General features: G+C 33.7%; 1 protein-coding gene across 3 annotated transcripts in view; it reads right to left on the bottom strand.

Annotated features, from left to right (window-relative positions):
- EYS (EGF-like photoreceptor maintenance factor) overlaps positions 1 to 20,842 on the bottom strand; it is a 779,301-nt gene that overhangs the window by 488,982 nt on the left and 269,477 nt on the right. For all 3 annotated transcript variants that reach the window (XM_085543820.1, XM_085543822.1, XM_085543821.1), the window contains 4 exons: positions 12,459 to 12,581; positions 10,777 to 10,890; positions 9,425 to 9,538; positions 8,170 to 8,283 (listed from right to left, as the gene is read on the bottom strand). In XM_085543820.1, the coding sequence (XP_085399946.1) occupies positions 8,170 to 8,283; positions 9,425 to 9,538; positions 10,777 to 10,890; positions 12,459 to 12,581 (465 nt within the window). The remainder of the gene's footprint in view (positions 1 to 8,169; positions 8,284 to 9,424; positions 9,539 to 10,776; positions 10,891 to 12,458; positions 12,582 to 20,842) is intronic.

The following is a 20,842-nucleotide window of genomic DNA, read 5'->3' as shown; positions in this document are numbered from 1 at the left end:
CTTTTAATCAGAAATGGCATCTCTTCAGTGCTACTATTCTTTTGGGAAAATAATTTAATAAAAAAGCCATTTGCTACAAACACTTTAAGGAATTAAATCTGACAACAGCTTTCAAAGTCAGCATTTTGCAGTGAAAGTAGAAGAGGAATCAATGACAAAATATATCTGATTGCAAACTGCTGGCATGATTATGAGAATATGGTGAAAATAAACTAACTGAGGCTAGTTCCGGATCAAGAAGAGTGTCACTTGAGAGCCAGTTTCCTAAATAATATTAAGTGATCTAGTATTGCCATGCTATATGGACTCACGAAGATAGGATGCTTTGAGGACAGATGAAATGGCATCATTGCCAAGTGGTCCATGTGGAGGCATGGACAAGAGGTGATGAACTAGTCAGGTAGCAGTACCTACCCTTGGGCATGAGATGAAGGTCAGAGGAAATAGATGCACTGTGAAACTATGAAGTGTCAATATCCCACTTCTACCAGCAATCCCCATTCCAAATTCATAGGCAACTTGATGGTACTCTCAAGATTGTTCTTTTGAAAGCATTTTTTTAATCTACAGAATAATTCGATAACACCAGAGAAATCTGTCTTAGTGATTTCATCAACTTTCTACAGTCCCCATCACAAGAGGCCTTCAGAAACGCATCCTAGTACAATGGAAGACCTAAGAACTCTAATGAGCTATCAGTTAAATGCTTAAATGTTGAGGTCTTGGAAAATCTAAAGAATAAATATTTCAAGGATAAAGACTAAACCATCTCTGTAAATGTTCAAAATTGTCATTTTCTGTAACTTTGAAAAGTGTACAGATATCTCTGAGAAGCCTGCAATTGTTTTATCAACCAGCTGCTTAGATTCATCTGCCTTGTGGCATAAGAAAACAATGTAGTATATTTACATAAACAAAACCTAATGAATATGATAAGAAGGAAAAAAATAACTGCAGAAGCATGCATGTATTGATATTACTCAAAACTAAGCCAAGTATTACTCTAACACTTTAAAAATACAGGATTTTTCTTTCAGCTCAAATTTACAGGAATTCCTTGTTTTCCACAGAATTTAAATTATAATTTATGTAAAGAACTTTGTGATTCTGTGTATGTGAAGAATCATTTTCAGTGAAATCCATGCAAATTGAAAATCAACACTTTTGTTATTAACACTATTATTATCTTTTAAAGAAAGAATGTTTGGAAAGCAATACTTGACATTTTCAAATAAAAGATATTTTCTTAATTTTATATAATAATGCAGGCCATGCAACAATGATGGAGCAAATAAAGGGATAGACCCACATCACAAACGTAAAATGAAAATCACATGTTTATATTACTGTTCCTACCTGTATAAATTTCTGCAAAACCAGACAAGAAGAAAAGTTGAATGCATTTTTAGGTGTATTTTTTTCATGTTGAAATATATAACTATTGCACAATGAAGATTAGTCTATATGCATATTTGTGCAATTCAGATTACATTATAAAAATCATGCTTCACTCTTTCTCAAGAAATGAAAAATGCTACTAAGGAGAACAGCAGTAGTAGGTCCTATTAAAATATATTCAACTCTTTCATTGCTGTTTTCTTCTATCTTTCTTTAATATATCAGAGTTCAACTAAAATTACTGACATATGAGGAGAATGTACAGATAGCTGGTATTAAACTCATTTTTTCCTCATGGCCTTGGACCTGTGGATATCCTTTCTGCCTGCTCTGATTCTCATCTTTAGTTCAAACAGCTAGACCCTTCTGTGTTTTAAGATCCTGTTTTCATTTGCTTAAAATTTACCAGATTGGCCAGTTATTATTTTCAACATATACCTGGATTATTGTTTTCTTACTCTGATTTGCATGTTGGCAGACATCCCTACATCACAAATAGATCTGCCATGTAGAAAAACAGTGCTGCAGTTTTATTTCACCAACCAAAAAAAAAAAAACAAAACACAAAAAAACAAAAAAACCCACAAAATTTGGTAATCAACTTTTTCTGATAAAGAGAAATACTCTCATTATTTATAGGAATGCCAGGGAAAAGGTGATTCATATTTTAAACCTTTGAAAAACTGTAATTTGAACATACTTTTTGGAAAGTAAGGAAAAGATGCATAGAGATTTTCATATGCAATGAATATACCTTGTATCATCTACATAACATAAATCTCCTCCCTGTCACAGAGGTACTCATACAACATTCTCACAGCATGACTAATGAGATTCAAACCCCTGATCTGCTGTAGATGACTGGATTTAGAGAGGCAGTATTCCCAGAGTACTCATGGCTGTAAAAGCTTAGAAAATATTTCTTGTGGATCAAGGTATGTCCCAAGGTGCAAACTGAAAGTGGAGCTGAAATTACAGCACATACCTCACTGAATTTTTATGGACAGATTTATCATCTAGGGTTTTTAGTGATGATTTTAGGTTCTTGGTGCTGCACCAGAAGGTCATAGGTCTCATACAGGTCTTCTCATATCCGTCAGTCCTTTGTAGGTGCCTAACATATCTTGGGACTGTCTAAATGATACTACAGTTGGCTAGGTTAAAAGTCTGCTCACTGAACTGCTTAGTTTTTGCGATAGAAATACCTGAATTTAGGCATCCAGATGTCAATTTTTAAAAAGAAGAGCAAGCTTGATATAAATGACAGAAAAATTTCCAAAGGAGTTCTGCAATTATTTCACGTGGAAGCCAACAGCTATTCCAAGCCAACCTTTTTTTTATTGCTTAGGGGCAATACCATAAGCATGGATACACTGCTTCTCTATCTACAAAAAGCTCCTCCATGACACAAAGTGTCCTTCATAGCTCTCTGCACCTGTTTTAATTTGCCCCTAAATAAAATTTTATTTGGCTGCACAGCATCAAGAAAGTGGCTAAAACAGATATCAACTGATGTTGAACAGGGAATATTCTTCTGTGGTCTAATACATATATATGCTACCAGGAGCCACAAGTCTTGGAAAACTGCCTTTTTGTGTGGGTCTTGGCACAGCAAAGACTAAGATTTGGCCTGTGAATGCTGAAAAACTAATTGCTCCATTATATCTACTTTAGTCCTTTGCCTTCATGAGCACTTACATTTCTTACTTATTATCTCTTTTGTAATTAGCTGCTCCCATAATAGAGTGTCCTGTGCTGAAAACTCCATTATTAGTCGTGCTTTTCAACAGACTTAAGCATTTTTTTTTTCTGCTGAGTTGCCTTTCTCACTAGTTTACTTTCTTCTGCAACATGTTTAATGGCTAATTACCATTTTTGCTTTAATCTTAATTGCAACACATTTGAAGACATGTGTCATTAAGACTGCAACAAATAAGTACACATTTCCTCAGAACTGAATTTCAATTTTCCTCCACAATTACATATGTTTGATTTAAAAGGTCATACCTATTAGCAGCATTTAGACCAACTAAATACAGTGCATTTTTTAAATGAGTCATGCAATCATTTGGATCAGAGGATACTTTTCTTTTCTCTCATTATTAAAACGATGTTAATAAAGAGCTTCTTTCTTTGTTTTTAAGGAAAAGAAAATACTCATGTCTACTACTGAAGAGCTGTCACATATCAAATATACAATCTTGACCCAAAAGAGTCATTTTTATTTTTAATTCCTTGCTGAGATTTTGTTGCAAATAGCAGTAAACAGGATTAACACGTGGGTAACAGAAATGATGGTAAAGTAGTAAATCCCAGTGTAGAAAATGGAAATTTGCAATTTTGATGTGCAACTGTAAAATCTGTTCTTAGCTTTAAGTCCTGAGTATGAATAATGCAGCCTCATTTAACAGGTCCATGTACAGGTCTCTCCTGTACTGAGGACTCCACATCTGGAAGCAGTACTCTAGGTAAGGACTCACCAACGCAGAGTAGAAGGGCAGGATCACCTCCCTTAACCTGCCGACCACCATTTCTTCAATGCAGCCCACAATACAGTTGGTTTTCTGGGCTGTGAAGGCACACTGTCTCATGTCCAGCTTGCCATCCACCAGAACTCCCTAGACCTTTTTGGTAGGGCTGAGCTCAATAAGTCTGTGACCCTAGTTGTTCAAAGGATGTCTGAATACACTGCATGGCTCCTATAGAACAAGAAAAGCACCCAGGGCACCAATACATCTATATATGAAAGAAACAGCTAATGACTAGTATGAAGCACATAGAAGTACCTTAAAAGTAAATATGTAATACCAGATCAACTCCTCAACGTAAGAATGAGAGATTTACTGCTTCACTGGCCTATTTTATCAAAAAGCAGCAAGTAAAACACGGTTTAGCAGCACAGCACTTAAGGGTCACTTCTGCTTGGATATCTATGAGCCCCTTTCCTTCACATAGTTGAGCAAGACTAATCTAAAATCTATAAACAAATGTGATCTTCAGGCTTTAAGATACTTGAAGACTTGAAAATCACAAAAGCAAATAAAACTGCAGAAATCCAAAAAGATGATTCTGATTTTGCTGGCACAGGCAGAAATGTATAATGGATATGTTTCATTCTTGAAACAAAATAAATAGCTTAAGACAAGAAAGGTACTTTGCTAAATGATAATAGAGACCAGCAAGGGACCATAAGATATGGTGGTTTAGAAAAAAAAATTACCTTCCTAGCATAAAATAGTTAAGTGTCTTTTTCTGTGTTGTGGAGAAAGAAGGAGCTTGTTGATTTCCTAATAAAATTCTCAACTTGTTCAACTATGTATCTTATATATAGATAAAGCATAGCCTTGAGTGCTACATAATTTACTAATTGCACTATTCTTGAATTATATGTGAATTTTTAACGGAGCAGGACAGTATTTCCTTTCAGAGACAATGGAGTTTTTATTCTACCTTCCATGAAACTGTTAGTACCCCTAAACGAGATATAGCCTCACAATATGTTTCTCACACACTCTCTTCTGCAGCACTTAATATCAATTCCACAATAACTGTGATTCTATTAAAGAAATGCTTCGATTCTATAATGGAATTATGTTCATAAGAGGACTGAGAGGCCTTTTTAACATAAATTACTGTGAAAGACTATCACTGATAATTTATTGGGCAAAACTGTAGCTAAATATAGTTCCAAGCTGTCTGTCTCCTATTGCTGACGTTAGGTTCTTTGACTTGTCCTGTACCCAGATCCCAGTTCCAAGAATAGGGAAAACTACAGAAAGTCAGCTGATCCAGTTCCTTTGTTTCTGAATAGCTAAAATTCAGACGATGCTTTGAAAAATATGTCCCATCTAGAAGACTATAATTGCCGTATCTTGGATACAATATAAAATATGTGGGAGAAGGAACATGTCCAAAATATTCTCAAGTACTAATACATTAGAACCCAGAAGAAGCAACTATAATATATACATACTTCTGTTAAATCTCTGTATGAAAAGGACATTATAAAACAGTACAAGTGGCAAGGTGGTAAATAGCCATCCAGTGTTTAAGTGAAGTATAATAGTAATTTGTACCATGCAAGTCAGTGAAAGAAACAAAGAACTGGACATAAAAAGTTGGAGTATCAGACTAATTATCTAAGTAGAACATATTTGCAAGCACACATGATATTTGTGGCAGAGATAGCAAACAAATATGTAAATATGTATTTGTTTTGTCAGTGTCAGAATTACAGCAACCATGGCAGAAGAAATACTTCTCCAGTGTTGATTTTGCTATGGAAATCGGGTTTTCCAAAAAAGTTTGTGCCCACAGGAAAACATCACACACACATCTGGCTTGTAGAGTTAATTTACACAGCCAAGACCATCAGACATTTGACATTTGAAGGAAAATCCAGATATGTACTACTGCTCAAGTATCATTGTGACTTAAATGTATTCCAGTATTCAGATAAAAGAGTGGATGAGCTAAAATATTTTGTCACAGTAGAACTACCCATGCTTTATAAAAGTACACAAGAAAAATGCAAGGAAAAAAATAGATAATAAAATTTTTATTATTTTTTTTAATGAATTATCATAGTCACTTGGGATGAATATAAGATTTATCAGAATATAAAATGTAAAAGCACATATTGAAGGTATCAAAAAGTCTGTGAAACAAAAAAAAAAAAAAAAGAGAAGCAGCTGAGCTTGCACTTCAAAGAAGAGAAAATGAAAAGAAAGAAGAAGAAGGAAAAAAAAGATTTTAATAAGAGGGAAAAAAAGGAAACTATCTTGTTGAAGCCTTCTTGTCACAATAAACAAATCAGATTTACCTGGCTAACCAAAGAGACAGTCAATCTGAAAAACGTATGCAAACTAGTATCTCTAACTTAAATCCACTAATCCACTTCTAGGTTACTCTAAAAGACTACCTTCTTTATGAGTACACCTGAATGTCCAAATCATGCTCTGAATTCTGTAATTAAAATAATCTGTAAAAAATAAAATAAACATGTTCTACTTTTTTTTTTTTTTTTTTTTTTTTTTCCTTTCTGTAGTGATGCATACCCTGTGTGACTGAAGAATCAAACCATTACAACATATTAGGGATATACAACTTCAAGCTTTTTTTTCCAAGAAATGGTGGCATTCATAACATTGTATGCGTGCTTTTCACTAAGCAAGAACTTCTATGAAAATATTCAAAACCAAAACAGAAAACAGATATTCCTATATTACTTCTGTTATGTCTTAACTTACTCAGTGAAATAATTCTGTAATCTGTAATTAAGTGTACATAAAGCTATTTTCTACAATAACCAGAGTACTTCCACATAATTTGAAAATATAGTTTAACTTCCATTATTTATCTTGGCTTCCTGTGAATCTGTTAAAGATTGTATTCACATCCATCTAATACTAAGTAAAAAGATGTTGAAAGACTGAGATAGTGTGCTCATCTGAACCTTGCTTTTGAGTTTTATTTATACCATCATGAACCTTGGTAGTATCAGTTTCAGAATTAGATTTGAAACAATACTGAGTTAGCCTGTAAAGAACTCAGAAGTCCCCAAAATCCTTTATTTAATTCTTAGAACAAGATTTTAAGCATTCTATACCAAAAGCGTTATGATTTCAGAGGATCTCAAGTACCATTTTTGAATCTTTCCAGAGGGGCTTAACCTTACCTCTGAGAGCAATAGAAATTGCTAGCTTCTTGAAGGATGACTAAGGAAATGCTGACTTTCTGAAATTTTAGTAATTTATTTAAATATCTAAATGAGTACTAAAGTCTCCTGAAAATCTGACTGCTTGTGAAACAAGTTCTTAGGAGACCAATATTTATAATCATGTGCTGGAAATTATTTCTCTTTTTCCAGTGCAGAGGAAATTCTGAAACTGTGCTACTCATTTACTTGTTATCTTACTAGATTCTATTCAGCAGAACATAAATTAAAACCGATAAAAATGATAAACTAGATTTTGACCATTAACTAAAATAATAAGAACATTAGAGCTCCTTTTTTCTCATGAATGATGAGTTCAGTGCAGCCATCTTCCCCAAAGGGGAAAAACCCTGCTGTCTCAACATAGAAAGAAAATTGTCTTTTAATGATTATTCTGGAATCCTAAGTATGTATAATCATATTGAGCGGCAGGAGGAAAATGTGTTTATATTTAATATATAAATCAACAAGCATCTTTAAGGGAAATTATCACTTAAACTAGATTTGCACAAGAACACTGAACAATTTGTTGTCTCAAATTGTAGAACCAAATGTTTAAAATTAACCCCACAACATTTCAATGGTAAAGATCACAATAAAACTTAGATTTTAAATGTATTTTCCTTAAAAGCATCAACAGAAATAACCACACATAATTTCTAGATTCCAAGAGAACTATAAATTGTTTTCTGGGAATGGAAACATAATTTAGAAAATGCTATAAACCAAATTAGAGTGAACAGTATTTAGAACAAAATGGTTACAGCTGGTCATTGAGCATATCCACTCATTCTGTAAATAATCTTGTTTTGTTAGCAAACTGATTTCATAGTATCCATTTTGATAAATAAATAGATCAAGTAGATATATATAAAAAATTTACTTCATATTGCTTGCAGCTTAGGGCACAACTGACTGGTCACTTTAAGATTCTTGCTTGAGAAAATGAAAGACTAATAATGCTGTAGGAAGAGTGAAATGAGTTTAGACAATCGACAGAAATGTTTTCTAAAGTTAATTACGTTTGCTTTCCCTTCTCCCTTGGTGTTCATTACCTTTAAATGGAGCCATACATTGGCAGAAGTAATTACCCGGTTGGTCAATGCAGGTGGCTCCATTCTTACAGGGAGATGAAGCACACTCGTCTATATCTGTTTCACATCTTGCACCTTTGAAAAGACAAAATAGGTGAATGTTTAGTAAGACAATCAGGTTCCAGTTTAGAATGCATTTGCACCACAAGAATTTCAAGCAGCTTTTGAGAAGAATGTGATAAAAATCAGCCAAACAAAGATCCTTCAATACTAATTTTAGCATCCATTTAATTCTTATTGCCATAAATTCATAAGAACTTATTTCTGTGCTGTTGAGTGGTAAGAAATCTTCCTGGAATGCAGACTAAATTATCTAGCAAAGGTAAGAACTTGGACATAGAAGATCTGCCTGCTGTAAGTGAAGACTGGGTTCAAGACCATCTAAAGAACGTGGAGGTGCACAAGTCCGTGGGATTTAATAAGATCTATCCATGGGTTCTGAGGGAACTGGCGGGTGAAGTTACCAAACCACTATTCATCATATTTGAAAGGTCATGGCAGTGAGCCCCTCTACATTGCTCTTGTGAGGTCTGTGGCCAGTTCCCCCAGCACAAGAAGGACATGGAGCTGTTGGAATGGGACCAGAGGAGGGCTGGATAGATCAACAGGTGGCTGGAGCACCTCCTTAATAGAAACAGGCTGAGACAACTGGTGCACTTCAGACTGCAGAAGAGAAGGCTCCAGGGGGACCTTATAATGGCCTTCTAGTACCTGAAGGGGGCCTACATAAATGCTGGGGAGAGATTTTTTATATAGACACAGGACAAGGGGAAATGGTTTTAAATGGTAGATTTAGAGTAGGTATTAAGAAAAAATTCTTTACTGTGAGGGTGGTGAGGCACTGGAACAGATTGCCCAGTAAGGCTGTGGATGCCCCCTCCCTGGAAGCTTTCAAGAACAGGTTGTATGGGCCTTTGAGCAACCTGCTCTAGTGCGAGGTGTCCTTGCCAATAGCAGGGGTTGATGATCGTTCAGTTATCTTAAAGGTCCCTTCCAAACCAAACCATCCTATGATTCAATATGATTGTAATTGTGCAGTTTTGTTTACAAATGAAATTAAGTGTTTCAGTCTGCTAGGATAAAAATGAAACATTAGATCAAGACAGATAAGGAGAAATGAGAAGGAAACAAAAGTAAATCAGTAAATGATATCTTAATTCATGCTTTGTAGACTACCTCTTCATAAAAAACATGGATTACTACTAATAGGACTCACCGGTAAAGCCAGGTAGACAGACACATTCATAGCCACCAACAAGGTCTGCACATGTTGCATTATGAAGACATGGAGAAGAGTGACATTCGTTTATATTTGTTTCACAAGTTGTGCCTATAGATATGGTCAAATGGAGAAGTTACTGTGTAGTGCATATTTGTGTACAAACATTTATTTTAATAGAATATAACTCATTAAAATAAAATGGACAACTTTATTTTATTTTTTTTTAATATTTAGAGTATTTATGACAATATGTTGTGAATGTTAATATTAAAGCAATTTATTAATTTTCCAAGAAGATAAAAATCAATCTTTGCAGTCATTGAATAGATTCTTAGAGTTGAAATCATAGAATTTTCCTATTATACCTTATAAGCTATTATGAGTTCAGTATAAATAAAAATAAATTACATTGCATTAAGAAAAGACTGCATTGCAACACATGAGAAGAAATCTTCCATATATAAGTACAGCAGATGCACTTATGCCAAATGAAAAATGAAATCCTACAAAGAGCACTATTTATACCAGTCTAGACTATAGCTAACACAACCATGTAGCTTCTCACAGTACAGAAATATTAGTGACAGACTTTGTAAGTTAACTGTTGGGTTTTGTTTGTTTGTTTGTTTGTTTGTTTTCATCATTTGATGAACAAGTAAAAAATAATAGCAAATTACAAGGTTTGGTAAGTTTGAAAAGTTTTTATTAAAAAAAAAATAAAATTAAAATCAGGCTTTAGTTATTTTGCATATCATGAATAGTACCGATATAGTAGATTACCATGTGATATTTGGATTGCACAGTACTTTGTATTTCAGTGATTAAAAATCTCTGTTTATTTATTTATTTATTTATTTATTTATTTTAATAAAGCACTAGAAAGAAAATGGATGCGCTTTAAATTCCTAATCTGAACTCAAAGTAAAGCTTAACTGCACATAGCACTGCATTCATTTATCAGAGTTGATTAGATTTCTCATGTGAATTATAAAAATATGCCAAGAACAAAACCTCTTCCAGTTGTTTTTTTGTTTGTTTGTTTATTTGTTTTTGTCTGATTCTATTCTATAACCTGTCAGCAGTTTACAAAGTTTACAGAAAACAGCATAAAAAATTTCATTGAAGCTACCTGATTTTCATCAGCATAGTAGCCAGCCAGCAGAAAACACCCATTTTCATACAGTCATAAAAAGAAAGTAGATGACTTTAGATAAGATGGACTCATACTGAATTTACTTGCTTGGACTATTATAAGTATATAGCTGTCCCAGCTGACTTACTAAAAAAAAATTCGGTGTAAAACTCAAATAGATTTATGAAGTTATACTTCTACGGCTTTTTAATACCTTGAAATCCATCCTGACAGATGCAACTGAAGCCATTCAGATGATCAGTGCAAGTAGCTCCACTGTGACAAGGGTCACTAAGACACTCATCCACCTCAATCTCACAGTTATTACCTGGAAAAAAGTGAAGGAATCACTTCATTCAGAATATGCCAAGTGTGAGTTGCCGGTTGCAATAGGAACAACAAAATGAAATAACTGAGTCAAGGTACATGGTGCTTTTACCAATGATCCAAAAAATGCCCTCAGTGAATTTATTTATTGATTAAAATCAAAGGTGAAGTGTATATTTAATATACAGTACTGACACAGTGGCAATTTATAGATTCATTTAGAGATGTCCTCATATTTGCATCTTATCATACTTTGGAGGAAATACTTGTTTGAGTCTTACTGAAACATCGTGAAAGTATGGTTTGTTAAACAAAATATCAAATTGGGAATATTGGGAAGTGTCTCCATTATAGCCAAAGATCTTCATTAACTTTTGTTTAATTAGTATTCAAAAAAGTAGATCCTTCTATGAATTTTTAAGCATGTAGGGGGAAAGCTTTTAGATGCTGATTTGTTGTTTAGAATTGATAAACCTAACATTGTTTCTGGCTTGTAAGATAGAAAAAGCTCAGAAAGTATTTATTTGCATTTTGCATATGGTATCCAAATGGATGATAATAGCCAAATGTTATTTCTGAGTTGTTTTTAATATTTTGAACATAGAAAAATATAATCTTAAAATAGTAATCTTATATTATGTAGATGTGAGTATAAGACTCCAAACAGACATTTGAATAAAATAAGACCTCATGAAGAATAAGTAACATCAAACAATTTTATGTTTTTATAATAATAATAGACAAACAATAGCTGCAAGATTTCATTATGCTATAAACGTTAATACTGCTGTTATTAAATTACAGGTTGTTTAATCTAAATGGATACCTACATTAGGCTGTAGAGCAACAATTTGAGAGGCAAGGTGGTCATAAACAAATCTCTTTGAGATCTCAATCCCTCTGTCTGCCTGCCTCCTCCTTGACTATAGAGACTCAAGCATCAGACTTGTTTTGATTTACAAGCCAAATCAAAGCCCCGACACTTAGATAGGATAGACCTAGACTGCAGAGTTGACCTGCTGCCCAGCAAACCCCTAGTGCACTCAATTACATCATCATCCAAGCCATCAAAATGATCAGAGTCTTTGTTTATTTTTTTTTACACTGCAATCTTGATTTATAATGACAGCACAATGACATATCTAAACTAATTTTAATCTAATCATAGCCAGTCCTAATGACAATGGCCTGTGGGATAGATTTCAGTATGAGTAGCTAAGCCTGTCTAGGAACTTGAAGGTATAGTTGGCAGTTCAAGTTCTTATTACTGCAGCTTTACTGCCACAAGGAAGTACAAACAGATAAATTAAGGCCAACTTCCATATGGCTACAGGATCTGCAATCACATCTGTGTGAGACAGACACCCTGTTAAAAATAGTATAAAATAAGAATTGCTGAAGTGGAAGTAGTCCCCTGTAGTCAGTGATTTTACAACTGAATACTCATATGCTGGAAAAGAGAAACTGCTTCTGCCTGAATCAGAAACACCATTAAATTGTATCTGTCATGATTTTCTTTGGTTCAGGACTGTCTTAATTAGATGTTACATAATTTTTAATTGAACCCACCTATAAAACCAGGTGCACAGAAACAAACATAAGCATCAGACACGTCTTTGCAGATGCTGGAAGCCCCACATGGCTGTGAGTGGCAGGCAGCAACATCCACTTCACAAACCTGACCAGTAAAACCTGATGAAGAACAAACAAATTTAAGAAATATGAATTTCATTATGACGTTTAGTCTGAGAAAACAAGCACGACTTGTTGCTATGTACTTTTGTATTCTTACTTGGAATAAAGTATTCTAGTTACTTTGAAACCTTGTATCATACACAAATCAGCTTTAAATTAAACAAAAGAACTGTAAGATGAAGACGAAACAAGAGAAACTGATAAAATATCTGTCTTTTAAAAAAGTTTCAAATTCATATTTCTAATTTTATTGAAGTAGCGGTAGGCACAGTCTTTATAAGTGCATACTCATTTTTAGTAGGGTACTCTGTACACTCTAAGTAAAAAGCCTACAATGTTTACCAAGTGGAAAACAAAACAACAACAACAACAACAACAACAACAACAACAACAAAAAGTCCTAACACATTCTGTTATAAGACAGATACTGCAAGTTCTGCAAGTTTGGGCAGCTTATTGGTATTGGGTTTTTTTAGAATTAATTAACTCATAGTTCATAATAAATCTACTTTGGTGAAATACTGAGCACCCTTGTTTCACATTGAGGGTCATATATACACAATTTGCCAATATATTCAAAGATAAAACATGAATCTAAACTTTATACTCAGGGTATTGGCACACTGACGATGACATTGGTGTCTCTAGCTATCTTGAAGGAGGAAAATCACATGGTTCGCAGATAACACCATCTTTGCTTTAGAGCACAATAGTTGCAAGTTAATATTGTTTCACTGTAAAATATTTTCAAATTAACTAAATAATTTCAATTTAATTGATACAAAGCAATAAAAAAAAAAGAAAAAAGAAATCAATTACTATTTGTGGAGGTAGGATCCAATCAATGTATTACAATGCCAAGTTTTAAACTTCAGACACTTTTGTTGTAACAATTGTTAAGAAAAATCTGTGAAAGTAAAAGAAGTGTAAAGTCCTCTGCCCTCTTATTAATAGAACACTGGAACAGTTTCTAAAGACTTTAACATTCTTGCAAAAATAATATTTATTATAATGTAATGATTACACCATGAAAATCCACTGAAGACTTAAACCAGAAATTTGGTTCAGCAAAGTAAATATTAATTCCAACATTTTACAAGCTCAAATACTAAATCTAACTGAAAACCTAAACTTCACATTCATTTTCAAAAAGATTTATGATTGAATGCCTGCTTCAGTAGCACAGGTACTGCCAGAAGAGTCTAGTGTGCCAGCAAGTTGCTCAGTATTTATCCTTGAGTTCCTTAACAGTCTGTACATCAATGAGAAAAAGAAAAAAACTTTGGTCCAAGAAATTTAAAAAAAAAAAAAAAAAAAAAAGATCTGTATTCCTACCATGTACAGCAATAGCTCTAAAATCTAAAAAGTAGCCTAATATATTAAATTTTAATAAGTGCAGATGCAGCATAGTAAACTACTACAAAAATGCAAAAGTTCAGTTCTGCTTAAGCCTAGTTTAGCATAGTCTTTAAATCAAAGGAAATGTAAACCATGTCCTTAGGGCACCACTGAAAAGCTCCTGATCTGGAAATGTTTTTAGTTTTGAACATCTGGTTAGATGAGGTAAGACAGCAACTTCTGACCATCAGGGTAAAATGCTGAAACATACTGAGCTGTAGAAATTCTGGCTTGTAAAACAAGCCTTTGAGGCATAAATACAAGACAATGCATATTAAAACTGCCCTGTGCATGCAGTCACTTTGGTTTTAAAATCAGTAGATGCAGAAAGGTGTCTTCAAGCTGTGTTTCTACTCCATCTGAAATACCCGCTGTGCAATGTTCTCACACAGCCGAAATCTTCCTCCCTGTTGATTGTTATTAAAAATTTAAGTATGTATCTCATTTTTGCCTTTGTAAATAGATGTCAACATCTGCTTATTGAAGTACTATGTGAAGCATAAAAATTAAGATAAAGAAATAAATTTGAAACACTTATCAATAACCGTAATTGCTATGCACAGTCAAATGTATAACTGTGTATGTGATTGAGTTCATCATCAAAGTGGAGCCACCATGTAGAAAAGCCAATGAGTTTTTACTTCAGAAACTAAAAATAAATATGCATAACAATTCTAAAGATTTGAAATAAGAACCACAATTTATGTACGCTTTTACTTCTGTGTTTTCAATCTACTGGTACTGTTGCAGCATTGAGAAATATATCTAAAATCACTATTCTGACTAAATTCTTCATGACAAAAGAGATTTTTACCAGTCAGACTATGACACTTAAACTCTCCAGGGAGATCGCTGCCTTGTGATCCATTCTGACATAGCCCAGCCACACAGTGATTTATGAGAATTTCACTACATGGCTCCTTATATTCTAGATGGCAGGTACATCTGAAGCTATTAGATGGAACCTCACATTAAGGGTTATTGTCAGGGCCAGCAGGATCTGATGTGCATTCATTCACTCCTATTGAACAAGTATTACTTCTGGGGATATAGTTATACAGTTACTGCTAAAATTACAGTGGATAAAAACTTAAACAGACTGTCAAGGACAAATGTTAAACTTTTTTAAAGTAATATAAAACCCAAACAAGATTTTCTCCATCATAAAAATACTTGCACGCTAATGGATGATTAATTTCTCCTTATTTGCTCTGGATATTAATAACATGCAAGCAATCTTTATTTATTTATTTTTTGCATTGGAAATGATTGTTACTATTTTTGTCATCTAATATCTGTAATACTTTTTTCTTAGACTTTCATATATAAAAAATGGTACATGTTGCAAAACATACATTGCAAAATGTACCCAGTGCATAAGAGCCTAAGCAAACAGAAAAGTAATGATAACAAGGAAAAATCATCATCCCTAAATGGAGAACGGAAGGGAAAAAAAAAAAAAAGAAAAAAATAAAAGCTGCCATTACCTCAGAAAATATAACAGGAAAGTATTGTGTTGTAATCATCTGCTCTAATAAATACATGTTATTGTGTTGAAGTCACCACTCACTGCTATAAAAGACACAGTGTAACATGCAATTTTCTCTGCTGTATCTCTCTTGCCTATGTGGTTTCTGGAACTCAGACATCAAAATCCACAAAATAATTCTAAGCAAAGACAATGAGAAATTCAGTTTGGTTTCAGTAACATAACAGAACTACTATCCAGAAGTTTTAAAAACATCATACTCGAAAATTAAAGAGATTGAGAAATGATGCTTCTGTGACCACGAAGACTTTTGTGAAAACCACCCATTTTCTACCACCAGGTTTCCTGATCTTACAATGACTGCCGTCTGGGAAATGGTACTCTGTTCCTGTGAAAATTTCAGGTGTCATTTAATCATAGAAAGGTTGTGGTTGAAAGGAACCTAGAAGATTATCTAATTCCAACACCCCTGCTGTGGGCTGGTCTAGCCTGATTTCCCAGGCTAGCTCAGGGGATGCGTCAAAACTTGTACTTATGTATACATAATCTGAAAAAGTTAAAACATACTGTAAGAGTGTCTTATTATTAGTATTTAGGGAGTTTGTACATCAGTTTCTTGACTAAGTATTCAATTTACAGAATAAATAGATAAATATTCCAATAAATAATTATTTCAAAAGATTTACAATTTTATAGAACTCAAGTTTGAAGGGGAAGTGTTTCAACTGTTTCAGAGTTTCTCATCTAAGTGGTAAGTTAAAGAATAAATGTCTTAGACCAGAAGTCAGCTTTTACCCCATCACATTGGTATTTTTGGATTAAATAAGATTGAATTGGATACTCCTCAAAAAATCGTATGGTGTTTCTTTTTGCCAGTCACACATCTTAACACTGTACTTTAAATGACTGTGCTATGCTAAGCTTCATTTAATGTTTTTTAAATCAACTTTCATCAGGCATGTAGGCAAGATTCAATCTAATGTGAATTTCAGAGATAAATTTTTAGATTGGCTACAACAAGATAGAGTGTACTTACAATTAAACAAGTGGGGCACTTAAGCAGGGCAGACACTGCCACACTGGCTGGGGTGGCCACAGCATGGGCTGGGTCAGGTCACAAGCAACCCTGGATAATGCCTGATGTAGAAAATTCTTTTATAAAAGATGGGACTTCATAAACTGCTGATAACTATCTTCAAATTTCTCTATAGATCTGTGACCTTTCTGTCACTCTTCCTCTTTATTCTCTCCCCTGTCCACAATTTCTTTCTGTCAATGAGGGTAATGGCTGCATTCTGTACCTCTCTGAGCAGCCTGACTTAAATGACGGTTTCTATTGCATTGGACAAGCTGGACCTTAAGCCATAAAACTTAATAAGAAAATGTAAGAGAACTATTGTTCTACAAATTTTTCATTTATTTATTTATTTATTTATTTTCTTTCAGAAACTCCTCAAGCCCAGTTAAAGGGACACAAAGGCCAAATACAGTATCTAGTACTCTAGGAACATTTTTGTTTGTTCCAGTAAAAGATGGATTAGACCTAGAGGAAAAAGGATTAAGAAAAGAGATGAACTCTATACATCTTATAGAAATGACGAGAAGACTTACAGGTATTACAACAGAAATTTGATTAGTGTACCACAGTGGGCAATTCCAGTTTCTCTTTTATTTACAATAAGAAGTCACAGAATAAGTTTTTCTTGTGACTGTGCTTGCTGCCTTGGATTGTGTCAAACTGTATCTTATCATTTTATGACATGGTGCATTGGAACATGACCTAATGCTATTTTACAATTGCAGAATGACACAGAGACAGAAGGAAAGGAAAAAAAAAAACTTATAAAATAATAGTACTTATTCATTTTATCACAAGGACTGCAAAGAAGTCAATGCTTGTGTCTTCAGATGGAAGAATGTCAAGATGCACAGAGAAAAAGATGTGTGTCACAGTATCATATCATAACCACAGAATCATAGAAAGGCTGGGATTGGAAGGGACCTCAAGGATTAACAAGCTTCAACCTCCCTGCCACAGGCAGGGATGACCACTTCTAGTACTAGACCAGGCTTCCCAACACCCTATTCAACTTGGTCTTGAACACCTCTAAGGATGGGGCATCCACAACCTCTCTGGGCAGCCTGTACCAGTACCTCACCACTCTCATAGTAAAGAACTTAATACATATCTTGTTTCTTACTAACAACAGGTTAGTAACAACATCACCCTTCCCTAGGTTACCACTTCAAATAATTTCTATGCAAAGCCTCAAGCATTTATACATTCCTTTGTGTGAAAGACAAAAATAAAGACTAAGAATTTCACTAATAGTAATAGCTCTGATTATCTGTGTCATTATACAATTCATCATGTCATATCACCTAATTAAACATAACTACGCAATCTGAAAAATGACAGAACTGCAGCAGATAAATAAAGCTGAGTTACACAGACACACCCCTTTTCTCTCCCCTCCCCATAACAAAACAACTGTAGATGCTACTTTGGTGTTTTTTAGAACAAGTTCTCAGTATTCTTACAGAGATAAATAGTTCAGGATTATTATTATTTTTTTCTTCCTTGCCAAAGCACTGGGAAAAAATATAAGTTTATGTACCTAGAAAGTCTTTCAAGGCCTTTGAGGATAGCAGCTGATTTTCACTAATTATTTCCCACTGTGAACATTATCTACCCAAATATAACAGATCTGCAAGTTGGATGGAATGAAAAATTGGTTAGAATAAGGAGTCATCAGAAGATGAGTATTTAACAGCTTCTGCACTAGAGGCATTTTTTAGAAGTAAAAAACATCAATACTTCACTGGATCAGACTAATAATTTGTCTTACAGCACAAATTTTTTAGTTGCATCAAAAAATGAAGAGGTTAAGCATCTTGATTCTCACCTGGTTTACAGCACCTGTAATGATATTCACCCAAATTAAACTGATGGTGCCTTAGCAATAGGAAAGCAGAGGCAGAGCCACATCTCTTAGAGAGAAAAATAAGGAAAAAAAAAAGTCCTTGAAAAGCTTTTTCAGAAAATTATTTTGTAGAAGCATATTTCTTGGAGAACTTAGTGTCTTTTTTTATTCCTCTTTATAGGCACTGGAATATTTCTATCTTGTATTTAATATTTTTTATTTAATTATAGAAATAATCACCCCTTTCACCTTGCTTCAGTAGTCAGTGTTTCAACAACATTTATAAGGAACAGCATATTTTGAAGTGGTTGTTGGGTTTTTCTTTATTTGCTTTTAACATTTTAACAATGTTTGTTTGTACTTCCTTTTGTAGCTATTACTTCCAGCGATGCATCTGCTGTATCTAACATCCTATTGGGAATCTTTCTCCTTGATGTAATATACCATCAAAAACTCTCAATTGTATATTGAGCTATTTATTTATTTATTTTTAAAGAATAGGAAATGTTTCTAATGAAAAGAATTAAAATGTAATGAATGATCATACCATAAAAGCGTACACTAATAATTCAAAACAGTGCTTCCTTAAAACCTGAAAAACATGACGGATTTTTCTTATTTGTCTGCGTGTGCATTCTCACAGCTTATATTTGACAATTTATTATGTATTTCTTAGAAATAAACACTTGTGCATTTCAATTAAGACTCTCTATATAAGCTGTTTTAATACAAAAGCAATGATTGTGATATAAACATCAATAGTAATAATTTAAATATATTTTTTAACTTCCTAGTAATAGCACAAAACTCATCTCAATGTTTCTGAATATATTCATACACACACACACATATATATATATGTACAACTAACATGAACCTCTCAGTAAAATCAGCATAAGCAGTGGTCAGTGTTCCTGTCTTCCATCAGCCATAACTTGGAGGCACTGCTCACCTCTCAGTATTCATGTGTCAAGAATAAGGATATAGGAAGATGAGCCGCCCCCGACAGTGTGGTTTGACACTCAGTTAAATGGAGAACTCTGCAGTGCAATAAATTAAATTTGTTACAGAAGGTAAGTTGAGTGCCTTAATTTAAATTAGAATTGCTTCTGAAGTGCAATATAAAGTTTGATACACAACTCATGTGTAAGATTTTATTTAAAAGTAAAATTCAGGAAGACAAGAAGACAAAAATAAAAACGCGTAAGCCTGCTATCCATAACACCCATGATATTAATGTTGGCAGACAAAGTTTTGTGGTTGAACCACTTCTTAGAATTTTTTGATAGAGCAACATCTTGGGCAGAGAAGAAGCAAAGAATACCTTTAGTTCATCATATATTTTCCAGTTTATCTGCTGTAACAATGAGACACTGTAATTATAAGATCCAAATATGAACCATCATTTCTCATCAGATAACAATACCATGATACCAGAAAAAACTAAAAAAACCTAAAAAAATAAAAAACAAACCAAACAACAAGTTTGCTTCTAGCGACAGATGAGCTGAATAAAAAACAGTAAGTGATTCAAGAACGTAAAGCAATAGCTATAGACTTTGATGAGGATCTGGCCAGGTGATTATACTAGATGAAAAGCTCAATGAATTTATACAAAAGTTTCACAGCTTATTAATAATGCAAATATAACCACAGAAAGTTACAACTGAAACAGTGCTACTTTGGTTTGACAGTGAGTTGTTAAATAAGGAGACTGTTTTAAAGAAGAGTAGGAAAGGACAAAGACAGAACAAAATCACAGATTGAGAATTAAATGAGTCTATAAAAATATCAAAGGAAAGGAAGAAATGCCATCCAAACTGTTAATATTGCTAATAAGTGGCAGCAGACCAAAAACCTTTTTTCCCCCATATAAATACACTCCATAATTTATTTATTGTTTAGATAGAAGACTGCCAAACAACACAGCAGATCTTAACTCCAAAACCTTTAAATCTCTGATTTGAAATTTGAATATATTCAGCCAAGTGTTGGACTTTAGCAAAATACCTACGTTTCAGAAACAGAAGTTTTGGAGTAGACAATTATACATATTAACAAGATGCAACATGTAGATGTAATTGCAACTTACTAACTCAGGAGAAAGGCTGTAGTTTGATTATCACTTCAAATGTTTTGCAAATAGTATGATTTTAAGCATACTGATTAAAACATTAGGTTCTTTAGCTGCTTTCTAGGAAAGGATGTGTATATATATAAACAAAAACAAACAAAAAACTTTATATAATTTGTTTGTTTGCTTGTTTTGTTTGTTTGTTTGTTTGTTTTACACTTCTAATTCCAGAAGGAGAAAATATAAAGGAGCCAGGGACTGGGCAGAGCAACAGGCAGACTGAAACTCAAGCATCGGAAGACCTGAAGATGAAGAAGTCGGACACAAAAAAAAACAACAAACAAACAAACTCCAAATACTGGATTGTGGATTT

The sequence above is a fragment of the Coturnix japonica genome, chromosome 3 (genome assembly GCF_054131305.1).
Source record: "Coturnix japonica strain WE chromosome 3, WE-NBRP24, whole genome shotgun sequence".
Taxonomy (NCBI): domain Eukaryota; kingdom Metazoa; phylum Chordata; class Aves; order Galliformes; family Phasianidae; genus Coturnix; species Coturnix japonica.
Note: the sequence above shows the minus strand (reverse complement) of the source record. Positions and strands in the feature narration are given on the sequence as shown.